This window comes from Mustela nivalis (assembly GCF_964662115.1).
Source record: "Mustela nivalis genome assembly, chromosome: 13".
Lineage (NCBI taxonomy): Eukaryota > Metazoa > Chordata > Mammalia > Carnivora > Mustelidae > Mustela > Mustela nivalis.
In genome coordinates this window covers 11,208,228-11,222,705 of record NC_139032.1, presented here as the reverse complement: position 1 = coordinate 11,222,705, position 14,478 = coordinate 11,208,228, and the positions used below count along the sequence as shown (strand labels likewise).

Here is a 14,478-nt window from a genome sequence, read left to right as displayed (position 1 = left end):
TACAGTCTGCATCAAAACTATCAGCACTATAGAGACTGGGACCACCTTGTTTTATTTTTGCATTTTCGGGACTTAACATAGTACTCAGTACCTTCTGGTACTCACAGAATGTACTGATGTGATATATTAGAACACCTCTGAATCACGTGAGCCAGTCAAGACCATTTTCAAATTTTGTCAAGACTGAAAGCCTTAGGTCTCAAAATCTACTTCAAGTGAAAACAGCTTGAATGAATGGTTCGTGATTTAACCCATAGAGTACCCTTGTTTATCAATGAGTCCCTATCTCATTAATGAAGTGATCAGTAGAAAGTAGGTTATGTCCGAGCTATCTAGTGTGGAGTTTCCAGGAGAGATTCTATTGTAGCTCCACAACTTCCCACCAATTTGTGATGGTGGCCTAAGAGGGCTTTTCTATAACCTGAATTGTTCCTGTTTCCCCCTCTTGTATCTACCAAACTACTTTGTTCTTGGTTGGAGAATTCCAGGGACATAATAGAAAATGTCATACATAACTTCTGAAAACCAGTTTTTTATTTTTTTAATGTAGGCAGTTATCATAACATCTTTGTAATTGAAAGGCATGTGCAGTTTTTGCAAAACCATCTTTATGTTTGCTGGTTCATTTACTGTGTATGTCAGCTGCTGTACATTTATTAAATTTTTGCCTCAAATATAAATTTTCAAATTAAGGGAGGCAGATTGAAGGACATGGATGCCGCCTTAAATGAAAATGACCTAAATTCTGGAATGTATTTTGTGTTTTAGCAGCATTTATCAGTGTGTGGTTTTTGTTTTTTTTTTAATTCAATGACTTATGAATGATTATAAAGAAGAAAAATGGCCCCCAATCTTATTGAAAAGGCAACTTTTATTGATAATTTGTTTCTTCTCTGCATAGATTAAGTATAAGTACATTTATTGACATATTTTTAAAACAAATAATACATACAAATGATTAGAAAATTTAAACTGTATAAAAATAAAATACTTTATCTCCCCCCAAATTTCTTGGGCTCCTTTTTCAAAAAAAACTATACAAAATGCTTTACACTATATACTTGGTATTTTGCTCTTTTTCTGGTTTTATATGTCTTGACAGTCTTTCCATACCAGCAGATGCGAATCTGTCTCCACCACCTCTACCTTGTGCACCTCTACCACATGGATCACCCTATTTATTCTACCCCTCTTATACTGATACATAGTTAGATTGTTTCCTTTTTGGTTGCAATGTTGCAGTAAACATTCTGTTGGCATATTTTAGCATAGGATAATTTCTGAGCAGTGGAATCACTGGGGCTCAGAGTATATGCAATTTAAAATTTGGAAGACATTTTCAAAATTCCATCCAAAGACAAGTTTTCATTTTTATCACAAAGTCAGCATACTAATTTTTCTGTACTCTTGACTGTATTAAAAAAACATTTTTTTAAATTTCTACTAATCTAGCAGGTAAACTAAATAATATTTTTAAGAAAGGGAAATATGGGGGCGCTTGGGGGTGGCTCAGTCAGTTAAGTGACTCTTGATTTCCGTTCAAGTCATGATCTCAGAGTTCTGCTATTGAGCCCACAACAGGCTCTCTGCTCAGCAGGGAGTCTGCTTGAAGGTGTCTCCCTCTTCCTCTGCCCTTCCTCTCTCTCCCTCTTCTCCCACAAAAAATAAATCTTTAAAAAAAAGACAAAGAGAAATATGTTACTTTTCTTTTTAATAGTCTGTAGGATTTGAAAAATGTTGAAAAAACAAATAGTCTTATCTTGAATTCTTCTTTTTGTTTTACATATTAAGAGATGAAATTGGCCTGATCCCATGCCCTGAAGCTAGGTATAACCGGAGTCCCATAGTCCTGGTTGAAAACAAACTTGGTGTGGAGAGCTGGTGTGTCAAGTTCCTCTTACCTTATGTCCACAACAAGCTCCTTTTGTACAGAACAAGAAAGCAATGGCTGAACAAAGATGGTGAGTATGAACTCTGTCCTCCTCCTTTGTTTTTTAGAAACCGCAGGGAATACAGGGGGAGGAACCTTCTCTGGGTGTTGGCATTCCTGGATTTGGGTTCTGGCTCTTTCATTCTCTGCCTGGGTGGCAGCTTAACCTCTCTGTCAAATGAGGAGTTTGAACCTGTCAGTACTTTCTCGTTTTGCCTCCATAGTGATACAGGATTCCAGGCTACCTACTGCAGCCTGGACAGTACATCAGAGCAGTTCTGATTTTATCTTGTTATGTATCATGGTTATTCATAAAATTTTATTCGAAGAAGACATCCTATGGCTGTAAAAGAAAGTTGGAAAAATACTGAAGAGGACTCTAGTTCCTTCAAGCTCAGATTTCTGGTTTCTAATCCTTTAGGAACTCTAAAAGCTACAGAACTCATTTTGGTAGCAGACCAAATGGGATAACAGAGGGATGATGGTGTTAGTTACACTGTGACCCAGCTCAGTGATTTATGGAGGTGCTGTTATGCTGTGAATCTCCGCTGAGCTTTGGGCCCTCTGTGTCTTCTTTCTATGCTGATAAAAGCAAAAGAAAACCATCCCAGCTTCCACTTCTTTTCTCCTCTGAGACAGCTCTTGCTGCACGGGACAATCTCTGTTCATCCTATCTGGTCTCTTTCCTTAGCTTTCCCCCCGTATGAGATATTAAGTACCCTTGTGCATGAATTACCTTTGCTTTTTAGGTTAAAAAAAAAAAAGGTAGAATACTCATTCATGTTCTTAACTGTTTTTGTAAAGCCACCTGGTCCCATATACAGCCATACCTTCCAAAGTGCTCAGTATGCCTGGAGGCTCATTTTGAATAAGAACTTTGTGTCCTAGAGAATTTTAATTACCAGTTTGGTAGCCATTACCATGAGCCTACTCCTACCAGAAGCTGTTCTAAGTACTGTGGGGATGAAAAGATGAATAATATGTGTTCCTTTTACTCAAGAAGCTTACAGTTGGGTGAAAAACAATCTCTTTGTGGAGTGTCGCCAAAGGCATGACATACTGATTTCCTTGTATTCCTCTTAGCATTGTCCTTAACATACTATCATAATAGCAATTTTCTCTGTTTAGGTCAGTAGAAAGGGAATCTGACTTGAAGATTTAATGTGACATAGTTTCTGTTTTCTGTGGGTTTCACTCAGTCAGTCCTCTGATACATACTTCTTGTAAGACTCTGCCTACGGGGGCACCTGGATGGCTCAGTGGGTTAAAGCCTCTGCCTTTGGCTCAGGTCATGATCTCAGGGTCCTGGGATCAAGTCCCACGTAGGGCTCTCTTCTCTGCGGGGAGCCTGCTTCCTCCTCTTTCTCTGCCTGCCTCCCTGCCTACTTGTGATCTCTGTCAAATAAATAAAATCTTAAAAAAAAAAAAAAAGACTCTGCCTACGTTTATGGCATAGCTTAAGTTTGTGGCATAAACTTAAAGGAATAAGTTTAGCCATAAATTTAAAAGTAAGGATATTTATGCATTGTTAGGCCCTCTTTCATTCTCCCTTCCATCACCCTAAAGTGGATAGTTTGTTCAGTAACATTAAGGTATAAAGTAACACCATACGAATCCATCAAGGTGGTTTTTTTGTTTTTTTGGGGGGGGGGTTGTTTTGTTTTGTTTTTGTTTTGCCAAATACAGCTGTATTGTATGTGTTCGTGCACACAAAAATGTATAATTGAGCCAATACATAACTAGCTTGGGGAGGTGGGGAGACAGGTGATGCTCTTGTAGTAAAGAAGAAACAGTATAAATTTTTAAAATGTCAAAGGCTACTGTTAATGTTGTATCAGATCATCATTTTTTGCCCATTCATGTATGCTAGCCTAGCCTGCCCTCTCCCTGCAGCCCTCCAGGTCCTTCTGTCCATTTTCCTTTATCTTATATCTCTGGACACTGCCCTGCAGACTTTGCTGAGTCTCCTCATCGTGAAGTTTTAGTCTTTGTAGGCCCAGGAAGACCCACAAGAAGATCAAATGGTTAAGCTCACTCACACAAATAACTAGCACCTAAATTTTGAATTCTGGCACAACTGTGTGTGAGTACAGAAGCAATTTGATGTTATTTTAACTTATATCTTCATGGAAACAGTTTTTCATTTCCCATTTTGGGTGCATGGCGACAGTGTAGTTTAGTGTAGTATCACATACTACTCAGGTTGTGTATTGTATTAACAGTAAAAACATGGAAGTGAATTTCTAATGTGACAGAAAAAAGATACCTGAAAATGCTGATTAACAGAAGAGAATTCTGCCAAACTTGTTAACTGAAGCAGTTATTACACAGAGGTGAATATTGCTAAGGGAAAAAAGGGAAAAGTATTAGAAAAAGGCAGTTATTTTGTGAAAATGCTATACCTTTAAAGCAGTTTTTGTAGAATACATATATAATAAGAGCCAAGTGAACAAAGCTCTCAGTTTAAGGATTTCAGAAACGTCAGTGTCTGTGTGTTTGATCATGCCCAAATCCTAGGCATCACCTAGGAATGTATTCTATTACTGAAGGTGACCTTTATTCTTGGGATAGATTTCTTTCTTTATAACCAGACTGAATTCATGCTCCCATTAGTGTGCTGAATTCCTTAGGCGTTTGGAAAGCATCTGTACTAGTTAGAGTTCTCCAGAGAAACAATCAGAAAATTTTATATAGACTAACATGATTGTGGAGGCTGAAAAGTCCCATAGTCTTGCTTGCTTCAAGCTGGAGACCCAAGAAAGCCAATGATAAAATTTAGCTTGAGTTGAAGGCCTCAGACCCCAGGGGAGCCAGAGTTTTAAATCCCAGCCTAAAGGCCAGAGAAGATTAGGTGAGATGTCCGAACTCAAGCAGACAGACAGGGGGCAAAGACCTTTTGTTGCAGACGGGTCCTCTATAGACCAGATGATACGCACCCACATTGGGGAGGGCAGTCTGCTTCATGGAGTCTGCTGATTTCAGTGCTAATCTCACAGACACGCTCGGAAATAATGTTTACTAATGTTTCATCTGGACACCCTGTAGCCAGTCAAGTTTAATGGTAGAACCAAAGTCAACCATCACAGCATCCCTCTTCATTACTTAGAGACTGATGTTTTTTAAGTCTGCTGCCGTGGTAGCCATATTTGGGTTGAGAGGGGAATGATACTGTGATTCTGATTTTTGAGAAATCCACGACAGAAATGAAGCGAGAGAGAAGGCCACAGATTGGAGTCCTCCCTGAGCAGAGGAGCTCTGGCGCACACTTGGACTGTCTCCAAGTGGGTCCTCCATCATTTGCGCTTGCTGCCCCCTCTTTCTCACAGCCTCTGCCAACTGTGCTCTCTTTAATGGCCATCTTCTGCTCTTCATGTCTTCTTTCTCACCTGGACAATTGTGATGACCCCATAGCTGGTCTACCCTGTTTTCAGTCTCTTCTGTAGCCTGTGTTCATCATGCCACTAGCCAGTCATTTCACATGTACTTCTCAGCAACACTTCTTTTTTTTTTTTTAAAGATTTATTTACTTATTTATTTGACAGAGAGAGTGAGCACAGGCAGACAGAGTGGCAGGCAGAGGCAGAGGGAGAAGCAGGCTCCCCGCTGAGCAAGGAGCCCGATGTGGGACTCGATCCCAGGACGCTGGGATCATGACCTGAGCCAAAGGCAGCTGCTTAACCAACTGAGCCACCCAGGCGTCCCTCAGCAACACTTCTTAGAAACGCAGTTTGAGAGGTGCTTTTCTGAAATACACATCTGTGCATCTTATTTCATGATGCCTACAGGGTCAGGTTGGGGTTCAAACTCCTTGGTATGGTATTCAAGGACCTTCACAGTCTGTCCCCAGCCTTCATTACCAGCTTTTCCTCTGCCTTACATTCGGCATCAGAGCTTGTATATTCTCAGCTTCCAGGCTGATGGCAGCTCACAGACAGATTTCGTTTTGGCTTATAAAATGTTTCTTAAACTGTTTTTAATATGTTTGGTAAACATTTAAAGTCAGGATGAACTTTGAAACTTCACATGGAAATCTGGATTTGTCTTCACTTGAAAAATCGAAAGTGTTGGATCGTAAATTTCTGCACGCCAACAGTTGGCTGGGGCTCCCAGCCTCTGCTTTTCTTGACGGGGTAAGCCTGTTGCAGTTGGCCACAGCCTCCTCATGTCCTTCAGACACTAAGGCAGAGTGTCAGTTGCTACTTACTATCAGGTTTGCTTTGCTACTTTTTTGATGTTCATTTGAATGTAGAAGCATCAGGATCTGTAGCATTTGACATACTTCCCAGCCACAACACACTCTGTGCCATTCTTGGACTTTACCGTGTCTTCCTGCTTTACTTCCATGCCTTCGCTGAGGCTAGGTTCACATCTTATGTTGTCACCATTGTGATTAGCAGTGCCGTGCACACACGCAAAGGCTGTTTGACTACTTCGGGAAGCCAGGATTATGTCTCTTCAGCCCTACAGGAGTCCTTTATTCAGACCGCTTGCATAGTAGCACTTACCATGTGTCATCGTAGTTGATTATTGAAACATTTTTCCCGGGTAGATTGTGAGTTTGTTAAAAAGAGGGATTGTGGCTTGTCTGTCTTTATGTCCTCGGCTCCTTTATGTTTTCAATAGACATTTGTCAAATGAGTAGTGAGAGTTTGGTAAGCAAGAGGATTTAGCTTAGTCTGGCTATCGATTCAATGACTGTATTCTGTAATGAAAGGGCCTTTCTTGTGTTTATCACATAGCTTTATCTCAAACCTCTCTTCTTGTGGTCACCAGAATGTATTTTGGAGAAGGAGGTTAACCAATCCAAACGATCTTGGACATATTTCTAGAGGCCTGGAAACATATCTCTGTCAGGGACAGTTGGCAAATGCAATGACCATTACCAGGTGACTGCTGGCTTTGGGCCATTTCTGGAATCCCATTGTGGCTAAGAAGGAATTGATTTTTCTCCGACTTTTCCTTAGCATCCTTTTGTCCTCTCCTTGTCACAGTTGGAATTTAGCTACTTTCCTTGATTCATTTTCTCCTGGTGATGTGATGATGAATTAGTCATATATCGGAGTGGTTTAACAAAGGAACATTTGTTTGCTGGTATATGTTCTGGTATTTGTAGAGAGATCTGTTTAATTTCAAGAGACCATAAGGACATCAGTACCTCACATCTTCTGGGTAACAAAGAATATGGTGTATGGTTGATAAAATGTAAAAGTAAAATAGTTTAAAAAAAGTAAAAAGTAAAAAAAAGTTAAAGTAAAATAGTTACCATCAGCTGTTGATCATACATGTTTATCTTTTGATCTTGGTTCCGCCCTGACTTGAAGAGGACAAAGTCATTGTAGACAGTGTGCTAGAGTAGAAAGAACATCTGCTTTGAAGGAAAACATCTAGATGTAGACTCAGTTGGTCAGCCTGCTGAAGTCATTTAGCAGTGACTTAAGGCAAATTATTGAACCTCTTCCTGTTTCTTCACCAAAAGAAGGGAATTGTAAAAGGCTTCAGAGGGCTTTTGAGAGGATCGCATGAGTTAGGGTGTATAAAGCACCCAGTGAGGTGTGTCGCATATACTAGGCTCTCAGAAAACACGAGTTCCTTTCTCTGATTTAATCAGAACCAGTGGGGAAGAAAAAAAGAAAATCCATGTAATTCAGGAATGATTCTTTGATTATGCAATATTTCTAAACCTGTTGCTTCTCTTTCCCTTTCCTATCTCTGACATTTCGCTTCACCCCCACCTCTTGAATCTGACTGGAATGCTTCCTGAAGGAGGTCCTGTCTGAACTTGAGTCCTGAGTGGGGGAGGACTTGGCAGTTTGTCAGACAGGACAGGAAAAAGGCTTGTGGCTGCAGGTGTTTTATACGTAACCCGTGAGGCCGTTGATGTTGGAAATCCTGAGATTCTTAGAAGCTGAGCAATAAGCTGCCGAGCGGTCACTGCTCAGCCCACCTAGGCAGTTGTCTTCCTCCCTCTGGCGGCATCCAGTCCCAGTACAGCCGGCAGAGCTGGGCCAGGAGATACAGGCTTGGAAACTGGAATTATCGTTGTGTGCTTGATGTGTGTCAGGTATTGTCCTAACACTTCGTGAGTGTGAATCGTGTAAGACCCATGAGGTGGTGCTATTATTAGCTCCATTTTACCTATGAGGAAGACACAGAGGCACAGAGAGGTTAAGCGCCTTGCCCAGGTACTTCCTGGAAAGTTGGAGCTGGGCTTTGAATCCAGCTGTTGCTGGTATCCTAGAGGTAGGATGAGCCCCGCTGGTAGAGGAATCCTTCTTTGGATTAGCTTTTCTTCCCACACAGCCACAAAATGAAAAGTGGAAACTTTGGTATTTTCTGTGTTTACTGGTTTCTCCCTTGTCCTGCCTCCCAGAAGTATCTCTGTGATGGAGGAGGAACTTACCTTTGCTTCTGATGGGGAAGGAGGGTTGTGTTAGGAGTGTAGTTGACCCTTCTGCAATGCAGACATTACAGCACTGGACTCACCCCGTGTAGTGCATTCAAAAATCGGCATATACCTTCTGACTCCGAAAAACTTAACTAGGAACAGCCTACTGTTGATAGAAGACTTACTGATAACATAGTCAATGCAAATTTTGTATGTTACATATCTTATGTACTGTATTCTTACAATAAAGCAAGCTAGAGAAAAGAAGATCATAAAGAAGAGAAAATACATTTACAGTACTGTACTGTACTTATTGAAAAAAATTCACAAATGGACCTGTGTGGCACAAACCCATGTTGTTCGAGGGTCAGCTGTACAAACAAATAGCGACTACCTTTAGTTACACACATTTTTTTTTTTTTAAGATTTTATTTATTTATTTATTTATTTATTTGACAGAGAAAGAGTGAGAGAGGGCATGAGAGGGGTGAGGATCAGAGGGAGAAGCAGACTTCCTGCTGAGCAGGGAGCCCGATGTGGGATGCGATCCCGGGACTCCAGGATCATGACCTGGGCCTAAGTTAGTCGCTTAACCAGCTGAGCTATTCCTGGTGCCCCACACATTTCTTTTTAATGCCAAATAAAGAGAGTCTAATAAGTACCAGGTTACCTAGGTAGTGTAATGGATTTTGAAAAGTTGTAGACTTGAAAAGAAATTCTAGAAGTCTTCCATCATACAGAAGGATTTCCGTTAGCTACTTAATATACATGGGTTTTTCTCATTCCTTATTTTAAAAGTTTAGAAGTTTACATAGTTTCACTGTAAAAACAACAGCCTTATTTCTGATTTCTTTGATTAATGTTGAAAGTATTCATTTTTTGGTTGGTAAGTAGCAATGGTATTTCGTTGGACAAATCTTTGGTTTGGTTGAGTATTTACTATATGTCAAATAACTGGGGAACTGGAATAAATCTCACTCGGCTCACAACAGAGATTGACGTTCTCATCATTCTTGTTTCACAGATAAGGAAACTGATGTTCGAAAATGTTAAGTTACATAGGCAATTAAGTGGAGAAGCTGGAATTCAAACCTAGGTGCCGTGGCTTATAATTCCTCTATGCTGTCGGTATACATGGAACTTTTTGGACAGGGGCCATAATTTTCTCATCTTTGTTGAGTGAATGAGTAATCTGAAGATGTATTAGAGAGGACCTGCCTCCAAAAAGTGCAGTCTCATCAAGAAGAGATTATTTATATAGTATCAGTAATCAAGTAAGATACATACGAACATAGAAATGAAGATTCCTGCAGGTAGGTAGGTCAGGAGAGACTTTATGGAAAAAAGAAAATTTTTGTTTAATAATCAGATAAAGGAGGACATTTTTGGCAGAGAGAGGAGCAAACAGGTAAAGCTCATTATCCAGAGAAGGTAGTCAGATAGGAGTTGCGTTTAGAGAATGGTGGGGTTTGACTCAGGTGGAGTATAGCACATGAAGGGCAGGTAGTAGAAGGGTGGCTGAGAGGAGATTGTGGGCTCTTGTTTTTGACCAGGTTCTAGTTTTCTGGTACATTTCTCCAGTATCCCGTGCTCTAGTCAAGTTCGGATGCCCACCATCTGTTGGAGAGCACCCTGTGTGACCTTCCTTGCCTCTATCCTTGCTCATACTTTTTTCCAGTCTGCAGTGCTCTTTACCACTTTATCCATTTATAGCCTTCCCTTACTCCAGTAAGAATTAATTTCAACTGTTTTGGTGGTTCCCAAAATATGGTACATGTTTCCAGTTCATCATTATTTCATTTTGTCTTATATAATTCTTTGTATGTTTTCTCCAACTAAAGGGTAACCTTCTAGAAGGCAAGATCGGGTCTTATTTATCATTTTATCTCTTCTGCCAGTCTTAAGGGCCCAGTTTAATATTTGCACATAATCAGTAATTGGGATATTATGGAATTAAACAAGTTATGGTATAGAAAATTATAGTTATTTTTCTTGGTAAATATTAAATTAGTGCCAACAGCTTATAAAAGTAAAAGAATGAAGAGGTTAATAATTAGGTTATCTTTATAGACATATTGTATTTATGCATATAATGACTTGTAATGAGGAAGATAGAGGTCAAAAATGTATTCTAGGGGCACCTGGGTGGCTCAGTGTGTTAAAGCCTCTGCCTTCGGCTCAGGTCATGGTCCCAGGGTCCTGGGATCGAGCCCCACGTCAGGCTCTCTGCTCAGTGGGGAACCTGCTTCCCCCTCTCTCTGCCTGCCTCTCTGTCTACTTATAATCTCTGTCTGTCAAATAAGTAAATAAAATCTTCAAAAAAAAATGTATGCTAATCCTAGCTCTCATTTATTGAATGTTATAGTAATGAAATGATAGGCTCACAATACATGTTAATTTCATCAGATGGTTGAGAATTAAATAATTGATTTTTTCACTTAGAATATTTTTAAAAGAATACAGAGTTATATTTATGCATGCTTTTGGGTTTTAAAAAGCTCATTAAACACTGAGATGTCCCAACTATTTATTATAGACAGGTATTTTAATTGCCATGTAATTAAATTATTAAAAACTGTCAGATGCTGGGGTGCCTGGGTGGCTCAGTGGGTTAAAGCCTCTTCCTTCCGCTCAGGTCATGATCCCAGGGTCCTGGGATCAAGCCCCACATCAGGCTCTCTGCTCAGTGGGGAACCTGCTTCCTCCTCTCTCTCTGCTTGCTTCTCTGCCTTCTCGTGATCTCTGTCTGTCAAGTAAATGGATGGAATCTTAAAAAAAAAAAAAAAAGTCAGGGGCGCCTGGGTGGCTCAGTGGGTTAAGCCGCTGCCTTCGGCTCAGGTCATGATCCCAGGGTCCTGGGATCGAGCCCCGCATCAGGCTCTCTGCTCAGCAGGAAGCCTGCTTCCTCTTCTCTCTCTGCCTGCCTCTCTGCCTGCTTGTCATCTCTCTCTGTCAAATAAATAAATTAAAAATCTTAAAAAAAAAAAAAAGTCAGATGCTCACTTTGCCATATACAGATTGGGTGCCCACAAGCAAATTATTTAAACTCTATAAATGTCAGTTTCCTTTCTGTGAAGCAAAACAAGAATATCTTGAGTCATAATCATGAGAACTCAATGAAATAATGTGAATAAAAGACCTCCAGTGGTGCCTGGTATACACTAATGCTAAATAGTTATAATTACTTTTATTATTTTATTTTACTTGGTGTTTGGTTGGTTAATATGAGCTTGGTAGAAGTTACTTTAATTTCATGGCCCTACATTGATCATCTTAATCCTAAAATTCTCTTTTCAGTTTTAGTAAAATGAAGACAATATGTCTAACTGTATTACTGATTTTGCCCTATTAAACAAGCTTATGGAGCTTATTTGAATGTATGGAAATTCTGATAGTACCATGATTGTCAAATAGCTAATGAATATTGAATAGGCTGTTTAAAAATGAAACTAGAAAATACTGAACAAAAATGAATAAGTATTTATATTAATGATTATAAATTAAAGTTATAAAATAAAACAAAAATAAAGTATGATTTTTTATCTGCTGCATTCATTTTTAAAATACCATTATATAGGTTAGAGTTACAGGGACATAAGTGCACTCCTGTTATCTTGGCAAAATGAGTAGAGGCTGTTCATTTGAAGGACAGTTTGGAAATGCTTAGTAGGAGCCATACTGGTGTTTGTATTGTTTGACATAGTAGTACAACTCCTGGGAATATGTACTGAGAAAATAATCTGTGAGACAAAAAGTGTGTTTACGGTAATATTATCTATAATAGTAAATACAAACAGGAAAAAACCTAAAGAATGATAAAGATAAATGATAGTGTAGTACACTAAGGGTTGTTTTGCAGCTGTTAAAAATGCATACTATAGCAATGCTGGAGAATGCATGTCAAATAATATTGAATGGAAAAGAGAACAAAGTGGTGCATTTATCATTGCTATGACTGTAAAAATGTGGGTAAGAAAGGGTAATCTTTGCAGGCGAATGTAAATGAATTGTGTTAAATGATTAAGAGTGGGTCTTTTTTCCCTTTCTGAAAATTTGCGGATAGTCAGTTATTGAAATATTTGTGGAATTAAAAGAATGTATGGTGCTCGCTTCGGCAGCACATATACTAAAATTGGAACGATACAGAGAAGATTAGGATGGCCCCTGTGCAAGGATGACACGCAAATTCGTGAAGTGTTCCATATTTTATGCGGTTTCCCCGTGAGCTGCCACACTTCGTAGAGGAAACGGTATCGCTCAAAGTGAAAGAAAAAAAAAAAAAAGAATAATTGTATGGAAATTATATTTCTTTTCCTTGGTCAATATTAAAGTAGAGCCAAAAACTATTAAAAAAATGAGTGAATAGTCTTCGTAGCCATATTGTATTGTAAAGTTATTTCAGAGTCAACTTTTAAGAGTAACTTTTATCATAAAGTAGAAAAAAATCTTGAGGGTAATCTTCATATTTCTGATGGCTTAGAACAGGATATCTGCCATTAAAGTTATTATGACATAATATATATATTAGTATAACATCAGGTACAGATAAACAAGATATAACTTAAAGAAAAGCTAGGCTTCAAAGGGTAGGACTATTAATTTTTAATGGGATTTCTCTTTATTTTAGAACTGATAGATGTCACTTGCACCCTGCTGCTTCTAAACCCAGACTTTACCACTGCGTGGAACGTGAGGTATGTCATTCTCATCAGTGATAACATGAAGCTTTATCCAAATTCCTGAACGCCTATAAATCCCATGAGTTGTTAGCATTTTGAAAAACGAAATATAAACCATGTATCTCTGGCATTTTATGCTTATTTCTTCTACCCGTCTTTATAATGTCTCCATGACAATTCTTACACTTTGCTCGTTTGTGCATGTTTCTGTCTTTTCTTCATAAACTTCCCTGTCTGAAGTAGAAATTATCATTGAAATTATCGTACACCATTTGCTTTTATTTTTCTTCCTTTTTAAAGGAGCAGGGGCAGCCAACATAATTGGTTGGTGTGTAGGGCATTGGTATATGTATTAGTGAAGTGTAGTAGAAAGTGTGTAAGAGGAGGATTCAAGGCCATGACATTTTAGTCTCGATTTAGTCACTAACATTGTGACCTCTGTGGGCCAGTCACTTGAAGTCTCTGGCACTCAGTATTTTGGGAAGGGGGTCACATTTTATTAATATCTTAGTTCCTTAATCTATTTATTTTAGCTTTAAACACAAAATAATTTTATAGGAATACCAAAGATCAGACTAGGTTCTTTTTTTTTTTTAATTGAAGTTTTTTCAGTTAAGCAATATGTATGGTTGGGTTTGTTTTGTTTTGTTTTTGTTTTTTTAAAGAAAATGGTGATCTCTTAGACTAACACAAATTTCCTTAGAGGAAAGCAGAATACAAGTTCTGGATGAATAAAAGTGAAGTCCTATTGAACACTGTGAATCCATTTTAAATTTTCCTATAGGAGAGAGCCACAGATTATGGTTATCTTTAAAGATGACTTAAACAGGGCACCTGGGTGGTTGAGTGGGTTAAGCCTCTGCCTTTGGCTCAGGTCATGATCTCAGGGTTCTGGGATCGAGCCCCACATCGGGCTCCCTGCTCATCAGGGAGCCTGCTTTCCCCCATCTCTGCCTACCTCTCTGCCTACTTGTGATCTCTCTGTCTGTCAAATAAATAAATAATTTTTTTTTAAAAAAGATGATTTAAATAGTACTTTATTTAATTTTTTCTGTATTTTAAGGGAGATTACATTCTGAATTAGTGTTCTATGATACCTACTGAATTTTGTATCTACCTACTGATTTTTAAAAATTAGGTAATTTCTATTATATGTCTTTTTAAATTGTCTTTTGAATAATTAATGATCAGATATTTAGAGTAAGGAGTAAGAAAAGTATAGAATGAGATATAAGGCTTTAAAATTTTTGTACTTTTAGAGTTCTGATTTTTCTTTTATGGAAAGCACCACCACAAGTAAGAAAAAGGCAAATGTTCATGAGTGACTGCTGTATTATAGGGACACACTACAGCTTTATTTATGATCTCATTTAATCCATCCAATACTTGACAGCATTTGTTCATTTATCAAATATTTATTGATGGGGTGCCTGGGTGGCTCAGTGGGTTCAAGCCTCTTCCTTCAGCTCAGGTCATGATCCCAG

The 14,478-nt window shown here is 38.7% G+C and overlaps 1 protein-coding gene across 2 annotated transcripts in view; it reads left to right on the top strand.

Annotated features, from left to right (window-relative positions):
- PTAR1 (protein prenyltransferase alpha subunit repeat containing 1) overlaps window positions 1-14,478 on the top strand; it is a 50,422-nt gene that overhangs the window by 7,375 nt on the left and 28,569 nt on the right. For both annotated transcript variants that reach the window (XM_082696662.1, XM_082696663.1), the window contains exons 2-3: window positions 1,792-1,961; window positions 12,943-13,009. In XM_082696662.1, coding sequence (XP_082552788.1) covers window positions 1,792-1,961; window positions 12,943-13,009 — 237 coding nt within the window. The remainder of the gene's footprint in view (window positions 1-1,791; window positions 1,962-12,942; window positions 13,010-14,478) is intronic.